Source organism: Fusarium redolens (assembly GCF_020744475.1).
Source record: "Fusarium redolens strain MPI-CAGE-AT-0023 chromosome Unknown BKA55scaffold_5, whole genome shotgun sequence".
NCBI lineage: Eukaryota > Fungi > Ascomycota > Sordariomycetes > Hypocreales > Nectriaceae > Fusarium > Fusarium redolens.
This window is the reverse complement of record NW_025763668.1, coordinates 1,415,486-1,433,094: the sequence shown is the minus strand read 5'-3', so window position 1 is coordinate 1,433,094 and position 17,609 is coordinate 1,415,486. Positions and strand designations below refer to the sequence as shown.

The window sequence follows — 17,609 nt, the reverse complement described above, 5'->3', positions numbered from 1 at the left end:
TTGGAAGGCAATATGTACAGAGATCATTGGATGGCCTTTTGACACTTTATTTACCTCTCTTACCCCGTCAGCCTGGTTTCTTGTTGATGATTAATACAAGTGGTCGCTGATCTCTGGATACTCAATACGATGCTGAACATGATGATACTCGATGTGCCCCAAATGAAATTACAACTGGTCTCGGTCACAAAGGAGGAAGCAAAGCCGAATGGTCGACATAGTTATCTTGATGCCGCTCTTGAAGTTACTTATACCCTCCTCGCTAGAGCATATCTACACAATAAAGGCATGTAAAGAGTCATAGAGCCTGGGATAAAGTTTTTTCCCGCCTCAATTCTAGAACAACAAGAGTTTCAAGCCACCAAGAATACAGGTAGCAGGCGGAGCCCTCAGCCACAATAACGACATGATGCGGAATCCAGCTCTGATTGCCGGAATTATCTATGTTTGATGTTTGGATGTCATCTGTGCTCCTCTAGCCCTATGCACAGCATTCTTTGTCTTGCTATTTTAAGCATTGCAGTTGTTTAAGCTGAAGGTCCGCCAATTAAACCAGGTTTTCAGTAGCCAAATATCGGCAAAATACAGGTCATACGGCGTCACACAAGGTAATACACAAGGTGTTGGACACTAATATAAGATGATATTTCATATAAAGCGCCGGTATCTTAAGAAGTCATGAGAGGTTGACTGCAAAGACCTAGATTCTTGTAAGGCGCTCAGAGCAGATATCATGCCAGCAGACTTCTCGGGAGAAGTCATCTTTACCGTCTTTTACTGTGCTAAACGTCTGACGCCGGCTAGTGGAACAATCGGTACATGAGCTTCAATTGTATCAAAGAACCGCCACAAGGTTTGGGCACATGGAACAGTTGGTTTCGAGTTTCGCCTGCACCACCCTTTTACTAATGATTGACTTTAATTGCTGTAAACACAGAGTAATGGGCGTTCAACTTCAGAAATTGAGTGGGATGACATCACTACTTGGACATAATGAGGACTCTGTTGCTGTCTTCGAAAGAAGTGGCGGCGGCAAGACTGACAGTCGTGTATATAAGAGCCGCACAGGCGTCCATCACCAGAGAGTTATGGAGCTACATGCTGGCCATAAGGATAAGCTTTAGGCTGCCAACACAGGTGATGGGGGCACAATAGCGTTTTCTCTCTCTCAATATAAGCTTGTACCTAAAAGCAGCCACAATCGCATATTGCAATTAAGCCTTTAGGGCTTTGCAAAAGGAAGAGACTGAGAGGTACAAAAGCCCGAGCGAGTCTGCATCTCTGGATAGACCATCACTTACACCAACAACATCGCGACCAAGCGTCAAATTGCGACTGTAAGCTTCCTCAAACCACTCTACTGCTACTCCTAAACGCTAACTTTCTTGTCTTCAAAGTCACCATGAAGCTCTCTACCTTCCTGTCTTTCGGAGCTCTCCCACTCGGCGGTGCATCTCCCGCCGAAGCTTTGTGATTCCGGCCCGAGATTCTCGAAAACAAAACACCTTGGGTCGCACAAGGTGCCATGCTGCCTAAAGCTGCAGGGAGATATGAAATTGTAAAGCTACCTCACCTCTGCCAAACAGACCCCATAGGCATATGGATCTTTCCAAAAGGCTTTCGGCCCCCCCAGAAGTGCAAGCAGTTCGACGTACCTGCTGGTGAAACAATTAGTGGATTCCCCCGTTTCCGCTTCGCCCAAATCGATGCATTCACCTTCCCTAATCGAAATTACTTTGTCTACTTTCCCGTGGATAACCATGGTTGGACCAAGGAGGAAATCAAGAAAGGACTGTGGACCCTGCTCCCACGAGCTAGGACTACTACATGCTATGCGGCGAACGATGGTTCACCTCACTGCATGGCCAAATGAAAAGATTTATTAAGGGTCTCGATGCGTGATTGGGACGCAGCAGCATGGACAAATATTAGATGTCAAAATTAGCCCTTATTAATGATGATGGGTACTTTCAGCAACACGATTTTCGCCGTGATGTCGCATTGTTCCAAGTTATGCGACCGACAAGCAGGAGTTTAAGACTCTGACCGTAATGCTCACTTTGGCCCTGTCTTTTCTAAACTGTAGGAAACTATGAAGAGGATTTGTGATTCCTCGTAGCACGTGACTAAGCCCTTTTTCCAGTTTCCTCTGCCAGTATAAGCTTTCATGGGCTCACAAGCAGCATAAAAGGTCGAGGGGCCCCAAGGCAGGGATAACAGTGCCAACAGTCAATATCCCAGGTGCATGCCGCGCCTTGACGAGCAGGGACGGCCGGCCAAGGTCAGCGCTCAGGGTTTTTGGAAGTATTGAGGAGTTCACAGTACTATTCATACTATGGTCTTGTCGGTAGACAAGAGATGGGCAACTTCAACGGTCACAGAACTGGGCATATAAGCAGATGTCTCATCTCGTCTGTTGAACCGATTCTCTGGCTCTATCACAAGTACGTTCTCCATAGCGTACTAGATCATCATGATGCTCACCATGCGCTAGGAATATGGGTCGCGTCGTGTCGATCTGGGAAGGCCTTTGCTCCAACCCAAGAAATCCAAAGGCCTAGGAGACCACCAGGATTTCCGAATGGGGCTGTTGGATAACAGGAGCAGAGACGGAAGAGAATTTGGATACGCCCTTTGCGCCCTTCCACCAGGAAGCTACCAACTTCTGTTAATCTCCGCCAGACTATGAAGTTTGGCTACACCTACACCGAAACCAAGCCTTGGACTTTCACCAAACCGGAAGACTATCGTAAGGGTGTCTACAAACAACGCGAGACCATGTATCCCACTTATTGGCTACCAAAAATGAAGGCTGCGACCCAAAGCCAGAGGAGACACTTTAAACACGTACGAAGTTTGCTCGTGTTCTCGCAATGGAGAAGCGCACATCCGCGATCATGGCCCTTTCCATTGCCAAAGCTACATGGTCACTAGCGGATGCCTCTTCGTTGGTCTCAGCCCTTCTGTCTCTTGGAGTACCCACGCTGAAAGTATATGTGTAACAATCTCTGAGCATGTAGGTCATGGTGACTACTTACCTCCAATGTCTTGAATCACTACCAAGGCGGATGAAAGTGGTGGACGCTGAGGGAATTGGGGACGACAACTGCTTCTGAGCTCATTCATGACTGAGAGCTGAAGCTTATCGCGCGCTTCATCTCGCTACTGGCATTTTGCTCCTACGGACTTTGCCTGTATAGCAGCGGCCTTTTTCGAGGATTTAACGTGAGGGCCGTTGTGAAAGCTGGGGACTTGTTGGTATTTGGCATTTCGCTCCTTTACCAGTGACTGCGCACTCACTTTCGAAGGTGATGGAACTCTCGTTTGCAATGTGACCTTGCGCTCAGTCGAAAAGACCATTCTTCTGCGATATGCATATCTTTGCAACCACAAGCCACGCTAGATACATGTTCAGCAGTAACAATACACCATAGCCAATTATATGAATGTAGTAAACGTTAGATGAAGTCTCCGTGGCTCTGTGACGAATGTCCTGAATTTGTGTTGATGGCTGCCGTAGCCGTGGATGATGGAAGCTTTAGTGAATTAGGCATAGAAAACATATGAACCCCAATTATACTGGCCTCAATTTGGTTCAAGGTCCTTTTTCCACTACTTTAATGTACCTGGAAATTTTAAATACACCCCTCAGCGATCGTTTTGACCGCATTCCCGGCATGTCGAAGGGAGGTCAGGCATGTGCTCTCAGACCCCTTGGAAACAAATCCCGCGTAGACCAATCAGCGCTCTTCTTTCGGATATTTGATGTCAGAAAAACAACAACCAATCATTTAGACCAGCAAGAGACAAGACTCTTGAAGAACCAACTCCCGATATTGCTCTTCAACATTGTTTGTCTCTCGAATCTTGCAACCCACAATACCCGTGGCACTCATGGCACAATCCGGAGACTCGTCAAATAGCCATGACACCAACCATGACAACAAAACGACTACAATGTGGGGGATCATCCTCTGCGTTGTAGTCATCCTGATCATCAGCATTATCTGCTTCGTACACTGGCTCTTGCGAAACAACCATATGCCACGACCTTTAGAAACACAGCTTCCGCGATTTCGAACGAGCTCCGGCTTGGGAAAGGTCACCGTGGAGAACATGCCGACCGTGACATATCATTCTCGAATACACTCCAAGCAGATTCACACACAAGCTCAAATGACTCCATCAATGTTCCGGAAGCAACGAAAACCGAAACTCGAAGCTTTACAGCGCTATTTCACAATGCCTAACATGTCGAGCCGCTCTCCGAATGTCAGCGACAGAAACGCACGACAAGCAGATGAACGCACTTCTCCGGCGTGTTCTATCTGCACTGAAGATTTCATTGAAGGGACAGGTTTGAGGAAATTGCCGTGCGGTCACCTATTTCACCCACAATGCATCGATCCTTGGTTGATTGGAAGATCGAGGACTTGCCCATTATGGTCAGTTGTATCACCATCTTGAATGAAAGCTAGCTGACAAGGTTTCCTCTATTTTATGAAGTCGCGTTGATCTGGCAACCCTAATAAATTTGACGAAACCGCAAGCAGTGCATTCATTTGGGGCCCGAGGACGAGCATATCATTCACAAGCTACGAGATAATGATATGATGGACATGGCACGCGTTGAAGATACCAATGAGAAAATGACGAGCGATTTGCCAGGAGCATGGCCAAGGCGTTTCACAGTGTACTAGATTCAAAGCCTGGAATATGATTCTCATTACGAAATCTGTCTCATTGCAACGAAGTCTCCCTGCAGTCCAAGAGGCCGCCTATGAGGGGTAAGTTTACCTTTCGCTGATCCTGTCAAAGCTCCAAAAGCTACAGGGTATCTCCACACAGACCACACTGTACCGCTGTAGTCTCTAAGCTTAATCGCAAGCTGAGATAAATACTTGACAGCTACAATTGATGCCACTACAAAAGGGCTGATGATCAGTCCCAGAACAGCATCGTCGCAGCCGTAATTTCGCGCCCGTAAAAGGACAACGACAGCAGGGAAATAAAATGCCTCACGGTCGAGACAATTCCATGCAAACCCCGCCTCGTAAACGGCCGTCACGAGTGATTCTTTGAACAAGTAGCAATGATCAGACAGAATTCTCCGAGGTGTGCACATTCTCATCGTAGACCCTTGATCTTACCCCCAGCGCTAAAAAGCTTGTCTGGAATAAGCATCCACTCAGTTGTCATTGCTTCAATTGAGCTTCGGTACCGACTGATACTACTTCTGTCGTACACGCCCTCTTGATTCAGTCTGTCCCTCGCTAACACCGCTATTTGCTCGTTTCCTATCCAGTCATATCATGCTCACCACGACTCACACCGCTGCGCTATCCAGTCTGTCCAATCTCGCCAGTGCTATAAAACCAAGCATCTGACACTGACGATCCATTCCCCACAAGCACGACGCCAAGGAAATTGGCGCGTACGTCATATTCACAGGCACAAGAGCTTTTGCCTTTCCGTTGATATGATGGAGCTATAAAATGCTTGGTGTTGGCCAAGCCGGATGCAACCGAAGGGGGCGCAGTCATTTCACAACACAGCCCCAAACCGATTGTCACTTTGTCAACCCCATGTCATGCGAACTGAGGCTCGCTTGGGGTATCACGATGACCTTTGAGAGAAGAGGGAACTTCACAACTGGACCAGTTAAGCTGATCAGGAGAGCATCAGTGTGCAATAGTAAGCACAATCATGATTGAGTTGATTTCTGATCAGCTTTGAAGAAAGGTCTGCCTCCAAGTCCAACTACCTGTAGCATCGTAGACCGAACTTGGCGGCTTTGATCCACATAGTCAACTAAGATGACAGCTCCACCCCCCTGTGAATAAAACAGGTGGTGAGACGCAGGCCCTTGGAGACTTCAACTATTCCTCTGCAACCTGTGTTCAATCTGTCTTTGTGGGAGTAAAATGAGCCAAGATCTGGATGGCCTATCCTTGAATTCCAGGAACATCGTCGAACCAGACGAGAGCACGTTACTGAATGATGCAGCTGCAAGTTTCGGGACAGAAACAGACACTGAGCACGACGGCGAATGGCCCCAAACTTCAGTCTTTGTCACCCTGCATCGGTATTGATCTTTGACATTTACACAGAATGCAACCTGCTGACAGGATATCGGTTGTAGGATAAGAAAATTTGTGCTAGCAAGTATAGGTGCATATCAACGTCTTATCATCCGATGTATGCCATCTAATACTGTTCACTAGATGACCCCTACTCTCTGGAACAGTTGAAGAGTCCGCGAGTCAACCATCTCATTGTCCGTCCCTTGGTAGATCGTCTGTATGACGAGAACGACTACTCCATCGGTGCGCGATACACTTTTAATTGCCAAGAAATACCCTGCTATAATACTGACTATCCCAGTATACTGTCTCCTCGCAAATCGGGTACAGTTCCTCCGTGAACAGTCCAGCGTCATTGACCAAAGCACCAGCATAGCAAGAGCAACATTATGCGAGCTCTTAGCTATCAAGATTTTGCGTAACTTTCACGATGATAACCCAGGTCTAGACGGTCTACTCCTACTCTCCAAGATCCTGGTCCAGGGTTTTGACCCATTTCATGGTGCTCCGCCCGAAGTTGAACAATACGGGCGCTATCCACAATGGCCGATTCAAAGGCGTGGTGGCCATGAGAGGAAGCTAACTGCACTTGAGCTCGCGATTATATCCGAGAGTAAGAATTTTGTCAGTTCTTCGGGATGCAGACGAGTGATTGATGCAGTGTACCGTGGCCAAATCGTCTACACGCCCTTGTCGTTCGTTGATATTCTCCCCAACCATTATGAGTACCTCCCGGTGTCTTTGTACGAACCGCGCAAGGCGCCGCTGCTTGACCATCATCGTCTCGTGGTCCCGCGCACCCGTTACATCATTGAGCTAGTGCATTACATCATCCTCACTCTTCTATATGTGTACACGATGCAGTATCGAGATCCCGATAACTTGACTGGAAATGAGGTTGTCTTCATTCTGTATTCTGCCGGCTGGGTTCTTCATGAACTCGCTGCCATCATCGAGCACGGGTGGATGATTCATTCGCAGACCTTGTGGTCATTCTTGGATCTTTCATACACCGTCATTTTCATGGCTTACATCACTGTTCGAGCCTATGAGTTTGCCGTAAGCAGTGTGCAGAATGGCATGGCGCATAACATACTCTGTCTCGCGTCTCCAATTCTTCTGACGAGACTGGCCTTCAACATTCTGCCAGACCATATCGTCTTTATCTCGCTTCACGCAATGATGAAGGAGTTTCTGATCCTCACATTCCTCGCAATATGGTGTTTCACCGGGTTTCTGCTAGCGCTGCAGTGGCTTTCTCCGGGAGATGGCTCAATTCCGAACGACTTCACCATCATCAAATGGCTACTGTGGATCTGGTTCGGGTTGGACGGGACTGGCATTGAGGAGTCTGTTCAGTTTCACGCCATCCTAGGACCTGCACTGACCATTGCCTTTGCCTTTCTCGGCAATACTCTATTTCTCACAATTCTCGTCTCACTTCTCACCAATCGGTTCAGCACCATAGTCACATCTGAGGATGTCGAGATCCAGTTTCGAAAGACAGTTCTCACCTTTGAGGGCGTGAAAAGCGATGCCATCTTCGCCTACCCGCCACCATTCAACATTTTTGCTTTGCTGGTACTGCTCCCTATCAAGCCCTTCCTGTCATCTCTAGAGTTCTACTCCATTCACGTGTTTCTCGCACGACTCGTTAATGCGCCTCTTTTATTTTGCGTCGGCTTTTATGAACGTCGACGCCTATGGACTTTTGGACCTGACGCTGCCAAAGTTTCAAGAATGTGGAAGTTCACAGGTTTCTCACCACACGGTGATATCCAGGCTGTGTTTGAGGTCGAGGCTCCAGCCGAGGTTCTTCGAGAGGCTGATGAGTTGGATGGGTTGAGCGAAATGGGCTTTTCTGATGGTGATGCGGTATCAAGACTTTCTCGAGAAAGGGACATTAGAGCACCCGTTGTATTCAGTCTAAGCAACGCAGGGACATGGTCGCCGGGACAGGCTCCTGTTGTGTGACCAAACTAAATAGATGCCTCATTGTTTGTGTCTTCCCAAACCATCCTTCCTTCAAACCATGTCTTCAGCACTTTCGCTCCACTAAACTCACCACGACTCAAGTCTTGATCAACCGCAATGAAATTCGCCTTCTTTCCTGGCTCAATACTTCCCATCTCCGAAGCCTTGCCTACCGCCTCAGCCCCCGCTAGCGTTATGACGCGACAGATCTTTGCACCTCCAACCTCTTTCGCCGTCTTGCCCTCCTGCGTACCAAAGCGCTCCACGACGGCCGACAGGGCTGGGAATAGGTCTGGTGTATCGGTCAAGAACCAGTCAGAGCCTACTGTGACATGGACACCAGTATCCTGGAGCTCCTTGAACGGCCATTTGAAGATATGGGGATAGTTGGATGTGAGATTTGTGTCATGAAATATCGCGGGTGACATTTCGGCCGTGATTCGTAATTCTGCCATTCGGAGAATATCATCTTTAGAAGCGTGTCAGTATTCGCTCGGTACGCATGATGGAATGGGTCCTCTCACCTTGATGAATGGCGTTGCAATGTGCCAGCTCGTGCACTGGACCTGAAGGATTCGACTGTCGAACTCGCTCTAGAACATCCAGTGCTCGCCTTACAGAGCCGTCACCGGCACAGTGAATCTTGCATGTCAATCCCCTCGCATCATGTTTGGTCAAAGCGGCAAACAACTCGTCGAAAGTAAGCAGTAGCCTGTCCTCGTTGGGAAGCCCATCCGCTCCAATATCGCACTGCGTGAAGTGAGGCGGTATGGGCGCCCCATCCATCCAAAACTTCACAAATCGTGCATCAACGTGCTGACTGCAAAAAGCATCAGCATCATCGATGAGTCGATGCAGGCTCTCGGATTTCTCCTGAGCAAAGCTCTCTGGTGCATGAACAATGTGAGGGAAGATCTGCATGTCCAGTCGTCCTTCACTGTCCAGCTCTCGAAGGGCCTGAAGATAGAGGGTATTTGCAGACGCCTCCTGTAACGAAGTGATGCCGAACTTGTGAGATATATTGATTCCATAGATAAGAGCTTCCTTCACAAACGAGACCGGTGGCTGAGGCAAGCTGGCCAAGACCTCAGCTGATGCTGCTTCCACTAATTCCCCGGTCAACTGACCATCCGGCCTACGCATGTACTTTCCCCCGGGGGGATCTTCAACATCAGCGCCATACCCAACACGCCTGAGAGCTGCGGTATTGAGGGCCACATTGTGGCAAGAGACATCTCGAACAAGCACTGGCTGCTCAGGAAAGCCATCGTCTAGATACTTCCGATCCATCTTCCCGTCCGGAAAATTCTGTCCTGCGTAGAAGTTTGCAATAAGCCAATCTCCTCTGATATGAGCATGTGTGCAGGCACAGGTTGCCTGTCCGTTCTTGATGTTCTCAGCGATGGTGGCAGCGGTGCTGTCTGATCCAATGCTAACTTCGCTCATTTTCTGCATTGAGGCTACCAGGAGATGCGTATGTGCGTCGTGGATTCCTGGCATGACGAAGGTATTTCCCAGATCATGGATGGGTAGGCCTTGCTCTTTGGCCAGCTTTTGAATCTCTCGGTTGGTTCCAACTGCATCGAAACGCCCTGATGCGGAAACAATAAAGGCTTCGGCCCATGGCTGCCTGTCATTCACGGTATATACACGACCATGTATGAAAGCAGCGACGGATGGTTTCATGTTGTTAAGGACGACCTTTCAATAGATACACGAATAATAGCTATATTGTGAACATGGAATCAAACTAGAAAATGTCTCTTGTAAGGTGTCTGTTAAATAGTATCGGACGTCCGGAACCCGGAACTTCGGAATTGATACCAGCGATAAAGGAAGCTACAGTAATCGCACATGCTCCGTGAACAGCTGACCAGCTTGCCTTGCTGAACTGTCTGATACCAGTAGATCAAGATGTCAATCATGATCGGATCCTAGCAAAGGGTGCTAACCCCATTCGTGTGAGTCTATCTACCCCTCAACTGAGAAACAAAGTCACTTTCCCCACACATCGCACTTTTTGCCCAGACTAGGCAAAGCGCTTTCTTTGAGGCTGTTGTGACTTGCTCTAAGTACTGCAACTTGACGACTCTATCTATCGGTATGCCTTACTCTGGGGTGGCATCGTTGGTTCATTGAGCGCTGGATCATCATTGGATGCTAACGAATTCCTTCACACGGTGTGGAGTCAGACTACTGAAAGGGAATGGTTGGTCTGAACTACCTGGCAAGTAATTTGGTAGTTCTGCTTTGTGATGAAGGGCGGCGGTCGGGAACATACGAAGCCCTAGATAGCCACAAGGCAAGACAATCGCTTCGATGCCGGGAGCTTCTCGAAACTAATCGTATGTCTGAGCAACATCACTAGATGAATGATAGACAATCGAATTCCAGCTAAGATGAGACTCGAGAAAGAGAACAAGATATTTGTGGTTTCAAGGCCGCTCTATATAAGAGGCCTTTTCATTTATTATTGCCTCATGTCTGGTTCGAAGATCGGAAATCCCTTTCTGATTGTTTCAGACAACGTTTCTTCCATCTCATAACTTATTCCCGGTGGACGAGCTGGCTAGTCGTGTTTTATGCAGTGTGAGCCAGCTTCTTCTCAACGTTCAGCTCCAATCGATGGGCCTAAGGTAGATTCTCCTACGGTTTGTATCTCATAGGGACCAATAACCGAAACGGCACCGCATCTATTATCCCGGGCTCTCCGCCGTACAACTTCAGGTCAGTCATGCAAACCTATCTCAATTCGTTACACGAGTGCTGACTCATCTCAAAGTTCGTCGACGGTCGTCGTCAGCTATATCTCTTGCTGTATCGGTGTCATTCTTGGGCAAGAGTCTTTTCCCGTACTGTCACACAATTACTGACAGTACCTAGCTTATTCTTTACCGGATATTCCAGCGATTGGCTCACTATCCGGCTTGCCCGCCGCAACAATGGTGTTATTGAAGCTGAGCACCGACTGTGGCCTTTCCTCCTCTGCATCGTGACAGTGCCAGGCGCTCTTCTTCTTTGGGGATTAGGCGCTGCATACGAGATTCACTGGTTTGGTCTCATGGTTGTTATGCGTATCCTCACCATGTCGAATACTTATGGTATCACAGTATCAATTACCTGGTAGACAGCTATGGCGAGCTGAGCAACGATGCCATGTCTACTATTATGCTCGTGCGAATTACCATCTCATTTGCCATGGAATATGGGTAAGTCAGTTTTCTGACACGACTCAATATGCATTCGCTAACATTTGTACTCAGAATAACGCCACGGATTACCAACTTGGGCTAATAAAATTGTTTCATCACGGTAGCATTCGTCGCAATGTCCTGTTTTAGTATTTTTCTTGTCCTGATGAAGTAGGGAAAGACGTTTCGCGAGCGCAGCCAGGAGAAGTACTGGGACATTGTCACTGAGAATCGACAGCGGGGAATGGACCATTAAACGACCCGTCCATGCAGAGGTGTCTGGGCTATAAAAATTGTATGGACTAATAGTCAGTGAAAGGACCAATTGACAGACAGTTACATCTAAAAACAGGTGCCTCAAAAATGGCCAAAAAAAGACATACAACAGCGGGGATTCGCTGGTCGTCACCGACCCAACTACTGATCCGCCCCTTACAGGCTTGACTATGGGAGAGCGGACGGGATCCCGTATTTTCCTGCAGGTATGGTCGTATGTGCTTGTCTTTGTCGTCACTCACGTATATAAGGACGGTTCCATTGGGCTGAGGCCGATTGTAGGAGGTTGGACATGGAACGCTGACGCCATCCCTCTACAAATAACTTCAGGTTAGGTCGATGTCTTTTCCCTCAAGTATTCAAGAAGCCCAGAAACAATACCCCAAGTTCTTAGTCAGATCATACATGGATCCAGCATGATGGTATGAAGATTTACAGTGTAAGGCACTCTTAATTGAAGCTGCTCTGCCAAGGATAGTCGTTTCTCTCCTTGCAGCCACCTTCACTTGTCAGGCTGCTGGTTGTCCAACGTCCGCTATCCTTTAGCACCACAATACACAACACTTGCACTTGACCACTCTGCCTTCACGGTGTAACCCATGGTAGTAATTAATTGGTTTCTCATGTTGTCTCCGGCTTTTTGGCACGTCATATGCAACTACTGCCACGTATCCCTCTGTGGTCGAGCTGTACCGTTTGGAGCAGAGGTTGAATGAGGCTCTTTCGTCTATGCCCAATCTGTCATCGGGCAAAGAATGTCTGAGGCAGCTGGCTTTCTAGGCACTCTGTTCAGCCCCAACAACTGCTTTTGTGGACATAGGGCTGGATTCTCCATACAGCTGAGGTAGCGGAAGTGAACGCAATATCATACTACAAAATCTGACGACCTAATCCCCTCTACCGACTTATCCCTTCCATTAAAACCACACGTCGCGTCTAGGTCACCTCACAAAATAGCCAGCACGGAAGCTGATAACATGGTTGAACAGCTATCTGTGCCGCACCAACATACCCCCAGCCTTCAAGAGGTCGTGCAAGGTCTTGATGACACCCAACTCGCCGCCAGCCTAAGAGGAATTGATGACGATCAAGTTCAGCGCATCGTCCAGTGCTTGCATGGCCTTAACAACTATGGAAATCAGCGCCTTGAACAGAGCGGTATGGTCATCTTTTTGTTTTATCACCTCAGTCTGTTCGGTAATGATCTCTTCTGATAACCATGCCTGTTACAAGGAGTTCAATCTTGGGCCCGAGATGCTCAAGCAATCAGCCCATACTACCCCCATCCAGCGACAGGGTACTACATCTGCGATTGGAATTGGTATTATTATGATAGAGCACTCAATAACATCCCATATTGCGGGGATTATATACTTAGCTATGAACTTTGGTGGGCACCTGTTATATGGTACCCCACGTGGTATTATGTGCCGCTCACTCGTTATAGAGTCCCCAACAGGTCACGCTACAGAAGGCTTTGATGAATTTGGACCTTGATACGCGGAACATCATGAATGGGCAGTGAATGATTACTGGAATTGGGTAAACTTACCGGTTGAACTCATTCGAGTCTTGTTTAGTGAGACATGTAGTACGTTGGCGTGTTCACATTGGTTTGTTGTTCACATCGAGATCTCAACCAGAGCTATAAGTCCAAGATACCTGATTCGAAGCCCTCGGTCAGATGATACGTGCACCATTGTTATATGCTCACGTGAAACCATGCGAGACATTATTAATTCAGGCTGAAATGCGAAGAATTGTGATTTCTCATATTGCAACCATCCTTTTGTTATCAGGCTCTGAGTTGTTCAACCACCCCAACCTCTACGGCTGAGCGATACAGAGAACTGGCAATACACCCTTACCGAAACAGTGATGTACGAAAATGTCATTGGAAGCATATTATTCGCGGATTAACTTTGTAATTTCGGATTCGCAGCCTAATACTTGCACATTGACAATATATTGCCTGGCGAGATTGTCGCAGCGGTTGGTAACGAGGTTGAAGTGGGGCTTTCTGACACCTTCTTCTGTCGTAGAGGTTGCGCATTTGAGGCTGAACTTGGATGGGTTGGGCCAGAAGTGTTGATGAAAGGCAGCATGTGAATAACCCGGTTGAGACCCAATCACGAGCTATAAAGACTGCTCTGACTATCGGATTGACCGTTTCTTTCTTCTTCTCAGTAGCCCAGCAGTTTCATTCGACACTTTTGCCAACTGACAAGAAGCCAAGAGAAAGTCATGAGCGAACATCTCTCTGTTCAGGGAATTGACGACTCGGAACTCCCAGACGCTCTTCAGCGGCTTGACGATACTCAACTTGACGGAACAATTCAGCGCCTTGACAGCAATCAGATCCCTCGTGTCTTACTTGCCATCAAGAGTATGAACAACGAACAAGCTCAGCGCATCGTGCAAAGACTTGACCCTTCAAAGGATAACCGCGTACGAGACTTTGGTATGTTTGCAAGCCCCCTACATATTCGTCTTATTCCATGCGTCTTTATGTCATCTAACATGGTCAACAATCAGGAGGAATCATGTTTTGGGCACCAGCATCGAGTCAGGCCCCGCAAAGAGAGGATATCCCACGTTCTGTGAAAAGTTTCCTCACATGACGCAAACTGGACGCTTCGTCTGTGATTGCGGTTGGCATGACTGTGGTAAGGCAGTGGACAACATCATCGTCGACTATTTCCAGATGGTGCAGAGCGGTATCCTCTGGTCGCATGTTGAGGGTGCTCCGAATGAGTACATGTGTCGTGCATGTGTGAATGACCAACACGGAAGTTTCAACACGTATGATTTGGATGGCTTTGATGCTCATCTTACTGACAAGCATGTTGTCGCTACATGTCATCTAGGTGATTCTATCAAGAGCTCGTACTGACAGTATTTGGGACGACGCCCAGGCTATAGCTATCACCCTTGAGCATATATGTGCAGTAGTAGCTAGACTAGTCAGGTAGTTTCTGACATGGCTGGGCAATGTGGTGATGGGAAGGTTTCGTCCAGCATATTATCTATCATTCATTACATTTAGACCTGCTCTCTCTTGTATGAGAACCCGCTGAGTGAGAAATGATTCAATAAGTTAGGAGATTCAAACTCGCTGAAATGTGACAATGACCTTTCGAGAGAGTATTAGGTCGACATATTGCCTGGTCCGCTTGATCTCAACAGTACAAATATAAAGCTCAGTACAAAAAGCAGTTTCGTGTTTCGCAACAAATGCCCCGAAAAAATACTATATCAATCTCAGTGCGCACTTAAAAATAAAAGTTGGAAAACAGCCAAGATCTGAAACCGGACTCACACAGTGCGATGCTCAACAGCGGCTCAATAGTCTGATGGGACCTTTGTTCTTAGCACGTAGCTAGTAAAACCAGTACCAGGGGAGAAGACTTAAGACCTCTATCATAAGTGATAAAAAGACTTGGGTAAATTTAGTATAGACTTAGTACACCTATCATCCTCGGTGCCTCGGTTTAACGTCAGAAGTGTTGCTCCCTGGGGGCTACCAAGAGAATGAAAATATTCAAGCTGTTCGTCATGGCCATATCTTCTTTCACGGTCTTCCTGCCACTTTCGTCACTCATCATTATAACTCACATCACTACCTTTGCTCTGCCGTTTGCATTGGCTACTATCGCTGGTGTTGAGGTTAGACAATGGAAAGCATTACCGCCGGCAGTCATCATGACTGCAAGCCAAGAGTCAACTACCCTCACCATCTCATCATTATCTATCCCCGAGACGGACAGTTTACCGCTAAGAAGTACCGCTCAAGTCGAAGAGACCATCGATTCCTGCCACGCTCTCACAAGTTCATACACAGCACCCAACAACAGCGTCGTCGATATCAGCGGTCAGCCTGCTATTGGATCCAGTTCTGCTGGCCAGCTCAACGTGGATACCCTCAAACTCTGCCTTGGTGCTTTAGCCTTACCGCCCAACTGCCATGTGTCGAATACAAAGACTCGGATGGTACATGTGACCTCTGGTCGCAAATTTCATACTTTGATGATAGCTCGGAATGGTATACGGAAGAGTGGAGGTTTTAGGTGGGTTTGGTTCAGAATACTTCTAACGCTTTAATCGACCGCTTTTCAGCTCAGGTCGGGTTCAATAGCGCAGTTCGCCAGACCTGTAATCAGACTAGTCAAGCACTACAGTCAATAGTCTTTGCAAACCCACAGTGGACTGATGTCAGACTCGGAAATAAAATGTGGGAACTACAATTAGGGGTTGAAGCTTTCATAAATGATCTTGTTCCCTTGGACCTTTGTTTCCACGCCGCTTCTGTCAGTCTTTATCAACCAACTTTTGTCTCTCTTTATAATATGGCTCCCTTGAACATTTTCGTTTGGCAACTTGCCTTGTTCGCCGTTATTGGTGTGAATGCAGGGCCATGCCGTCCTTCTTCTGATACAGTGACAGCCAGTCTTGAGGCCACCAGCACTGTCCCTTCCCTGACAGAAACAACAACTTCTGATACTGAGACCATTTCCCTCACTATCTCGGCCACTGAGAGCAGCAGCACCGATATCATCACCACCACTACCCTCGCAACCACTACCAGCGCTGCCCCAGTCCAGGAGCCCGAGGACACATGTTTGACAGTTCAAAACCCATATACTGTCCCGAACAGAGCTGTGTTTCAAGTTGCCTGCGGGTCAGCGCCCACTTCCTTCCAAAGTATCGGAGGCGAAAAGATGGGTCTCACCTTCAAGGCCTGCATGGACGCTTGCGAGGCTGAATCTCTTTGCAGAGGTGTTGCGTATTACAGGTCTATTGAGTCGTGTTCTCTTTGGAGTAGTGCCGATGCTCTGCAGCCGAATATCTTGTACGATGCTGCGACCGTGGCGTTGCGAGCAAACTGAGATTCCGGAGACGATGGCACTGTCCGCGAAATTCAAAGATCACTATAGTGGGGACAAGATACCAAGCACGGTGCAAAGAGTCTGGAGAGAGAAAAGCTCTATAGGGTTGTATAAGAACGGCGGGCTTCATCTATCTTATGACTTATCAGAGTCGCACGGCCTTTCCAAACAACGCGAGTCTATTAACAAGAGTTTCCTTCTCGCAAGATAACATGGGATTTCCCTCCACTCCATAGGTCCTATTTTCAGTTTATTTCTCTGCTCGCCTTGTTATCTGTGCTTCACATATTGTTCAACTCTCTCGCTATTCTGATAATTGAAACTACTTTCGGCTTAGCTCAACGGTCGTTTTTCACCATCAAGTTTCGTCTTGTGGCTGAGCTAGTTTCGCGTGACAGGCAACAGTGTCAAAATAGTTAGATGAAAAGACTCGTAAAAACGACCGGGGATGAAAGGAGTCAGTAGTGCCGACTCTGCTATGACTGGCACTGCGCAAGCCGAGTCGGACACGACTTTGATCACCACCACGCTGACAGCTACTTCTGCCGACACAAGTACTACTACAAGCGCGGACACCGAGTCAGAGAGCATTTCTTCCTTCACCACTGCCCCAACAACAATTACCGCAAACGCGACGACTACAACATCCGAACCCACCACAACTTCTGCTGCACCACAGGAGCCAACTGCCTGCGCTGATTATCCGAACCCGTACACTGCGACCAACGGCGAGTCCTTCGGAATCAGGTGCAACGTTATGTCAGGCGTGACGGTATAACATTGGTGACCCCATCGCGGGAATCAGCTTCAAGGCTTGCCTTGATGCCTGTACACAAACTGCAGCATGTGTTGGCGTATTTTACGCAGAGGCCGATCAAACCTGCAGTGTCTTCTCCTCTGCCTTTGGCGCCTTCCCTACGACGGGTAATATCATTGCGGACTTAGTTCAGGGTCAGTAAGCGCTTGAAAGTGATGGAAAGCGAGTGGCTTTGAGGTTGGACACATCGGAGGCGGGACTTCAATACATTCGGACGTCCCAACCACGGCCCCATCGACAAAGCAGCATGGTTCTGGGGGAAGGCTGGTGAGCGTACCATAAATACACCTTTAACTAGACTTATCTTATCCATATTCTTCTTCTATTAGCCCCTTCAGGTTATGTAATAATGCTGAAAGTTAGTGCCCAACATACATCCAAC

At 47.8% G+C, this 17,609-nt stretch overlaps 10 protein-coding genes across 10 annotated transcripts; 9 read left to right on the top strand and 1 right to left on the bottom strand.

Annotated features, from left to right (window-relative positions):
- Positions 1-1,402: 1,402 nt before the first annotated feature.
- Positions 1,403-1,873, top strand: BKA55DRAFT_592135 (uncharacterized protein; the record flags this gene model as incomplete). The annotated part of the gene is made up of 2 exons (XM_046195345.1): positions 1,403-1,470; positions 1,549-1,873. 2 exons carry the CDS (start codon positions 1,403-1,405, stop codon positions 1,871-1,873), a joined length of 393 nt encoding a protein of 130 aa, XP_046052100.1.
- A 779-nt stretch (positions 1,874-2,652) lies between these two features.
- On the top strand, positions 2,653-3,104 carry BKA55DRAFT_562481 (uncharacterized protein). The gene has a single exon (XM_046192288.1). It carries the CDS (start codon positions 2,686-2,688, stop codon positions 2,932-2,934), a length of 249 nt encoding a protein of 82 aa, XP_046052099.1. The 5' UTR covers positions 2,653-2,685; the 3' UTR covers positions 2,935-3,104.
- Positions 3,105-3,805: 701 nt separating this feature from the next.
- BKA55DRAFT_662037 (uncharacterized protein) lies at positions 3,806-4,712 on the top strand. Its single transcript, XM_046197615.1, has 2 exons — positions 3,806-4,445; positions 4,507-4,712. Exons 1-2 carry the CDS (start codon positions 3,895-3,897, stop codon positions 4,604-4,606), a joined length of 651 nt encoding a protein of 216 aa, XP_046052098.1. The 5' UTR covers positions 3,806-3,894; the 3' UTR covers positions 4,607-4,712.
- Positions 4,713-5,536: 824 nt separating this feature from the next.
- BKA55DRAFT_724434 (uncharacterized protein) lies at positions 5,537-8,075 on the top strand. The gene is made up of 4 exons (XM_046201077.1): positions 5,537-6,085; positions 6,143-6,171; positions 6,225-6,326; positions 6,385-8,075. The coding sequence occupies exons 1-4, from the start codon at positions 5,925-5,927 to the stop codon at positions 8,055-8,057; spliced, it is 1,965 nt and encodes a 654-aa protein (XP_046052097.1). The 5' UTR covers positions 5,537-5,924; the 3' UTR covers positions 8,058-8,075.
- BKA55DRAFT_639363 (amidohydrolase 3) lies at positions 8,063-9,876 on the bottom strand (the record flags this gene model as incomplete). Its single annotated transcript, XM_046197106.1, has 2 exons — positions 8,582-9,876; positions 8,063-8,526 (listed from the first exon to the last, which is right to left on the bottom strand). Exons 1-2 carry the CDS (start codon positions 9,741-9,743, stop codon positions 8,063-8,065), a joined length of 1,626 nt encoding a protein of 541 aa, XP_046052096.1. The 5' UTR covers positions 9,744-9,876.
- A 763-nt stretch (positions 9,877-10,639) lies between these two features.
- BKA55DRAFT_673689 (uncharacterized protein) lies at positions 10,640-11,533 on the top strand (the record flags this gene model as incomplete). Its single annotated transcript, XM_046198038.1, has 5 exons — positions 10,640-10,646; positions 10,724-10,784; positions 10,840-10,893; positions 10,941-11,266; positions 11,321-11,533. The coding sequence occupies 4 exons, from the start codon at positions 10,640-10,642 to the stop codon at positions 11,182-11,184; spliced, it is 366 nt and encodes a 121-aa protein (XP_046052095.1). The 3' UTR covers positions 11,185-11,266; positions 11,321-11,533.
- A 707-nt stretch (positions 11,534-12,240) lies between these two features.
- BKA55DRAFT_562472 (uncharacterized protein) lies at positions 12,241-13,157 on the top strand. Its single transcript, XM_046192287.1, has 4 exons — positions 12,241-12,681; positions 12,757-12,830; positions 12,899-12,989; positions 13,077-13,157. The coding sequence occupies exons 1-3, from the start codon at positions 12,502-12,504 to the stop codon at positions 12,900-12,902; spliced, it is 258 nt and encodes an 85-aa protein (XP_046052094.1). The 5' UTR covers positions 12,241-12,501; the 3' UTR covers positions 12,903-12,989; positions 13,077-13,157.
- Positions 13,158-13,768: 611 nt separating this feature from the next.
- Positions 13,769-14,728, top strand: BKA55DRAFT_736155 (uncharacterized protein; the record flags this gene model as incomplete). The annotated part of the gene is made up of 2 exons (XM_046201323.1): positions 13,769-13,989; positions 14,060-14,728. The coding sequence occupies 2 exons, from the start codon at positions 13,769-13,771 to the stop codon at positions 14,415-14,417; spliced, it is 579 nt and encodes a 192-aa protein (XP_046052093.1). The 3' UTR covers positions 14,418-14,728.
- A 351-nt stretch (positions 14,729-15,079) lies between these two features.
- Positions 15,080-16,410, top strand: BKA55DRAFT_724417 (uncharacterized protein; the record flags this gene model as incomplete). The annotated part of the gene is made up of 2 exons (XM_046201076.1): positions 15,080-15,566; positions 15,710-16,410. The coding sequence occupies 2 exons, from the start codon at positions 15,080-15,082 to the stop codon at positions 16,408-16,410; spliced, it is 1,188 nt and encodes a 395-aa protein (XP_046052092.1).
- A 478-nt stretch (positions 16,411-16,888) lies between these two features.
- BKA55DRAFT_687685 (uncharacterized protein) lies at positions 16,889-17,188 on the top strand (the record flags this gene model as incomplete). Its single annotated transcript, XM_046199102.1, has 1 exon — positions 16,889-17,188. One exon carries the CDS (start codon positions 16,889-16,891, stop codon positions 17,186-17,188), a length of 300 nt encoding a protein of 99 aa, XP_046052091.1.
- Positions 17,189-17,609: the final 421 nt, after the last annotated feature.

Bases quoted from the DNA above. Each gene is read 5' to 3' on its own strand.
- BKA55DRAFT_662037 (XM_046197615.1), top strand. From the start codon at position 3,895: ATGGCACAATCCGGAGACTCGTCAAATAGCCATGACACCAACCATGAC. The intron at 4,446-4,506 runs GTCAGTTGTATC...TATTTTATGAAG, and splicing joins TCGAGGACTTGCCCATTATG to TCGCGTTGATCTGGCAACCC.
- BKA55DRAFT_724434 (XM_046201077.1), top strand. From the start codon at position 5,925: ATGAGCCAAGATCTGGATGGCCTATCCTTGAATTCCAGGAACATCGTC. The intron at 6,086-6,142 runs GTATTGATCTTT...TATCGGTTGTAG, and splicing joins GTCTTTGTCACCCTGCATCG to GATAAGAAAATTTGTGCTAG. The intron at 6,172-6,224 runs GTGCATATCAAC...ACTGTTCACTAG, and splicing joins ATTTGTGCTAGCAAGTATAG to ATGACCCCTACTCTCTGGAA.
- BKA55DRAFT_562481 (XM_046192288.1), top strand. From the start codon at position 2,686: ATGAAGTTTGGCTACACCTACACCGAAACCAAGCCTTGGACTTTCACC.
- BKA55DRAFT_562472 (XM_046192287.1), top strand. From the start codon at position 12,502: ATGGTTGAACAGCTATCTGTGCCGCACCAACATACCCCCAGCCTTCAA. The intron at 12,682-12,756 runs GGTATGGTCATC...TGCCTGTTACAA, and splicing joins ATCAGCGCCTTGAACAGAGC to GGAGTTCAATCTTGGGCCCG.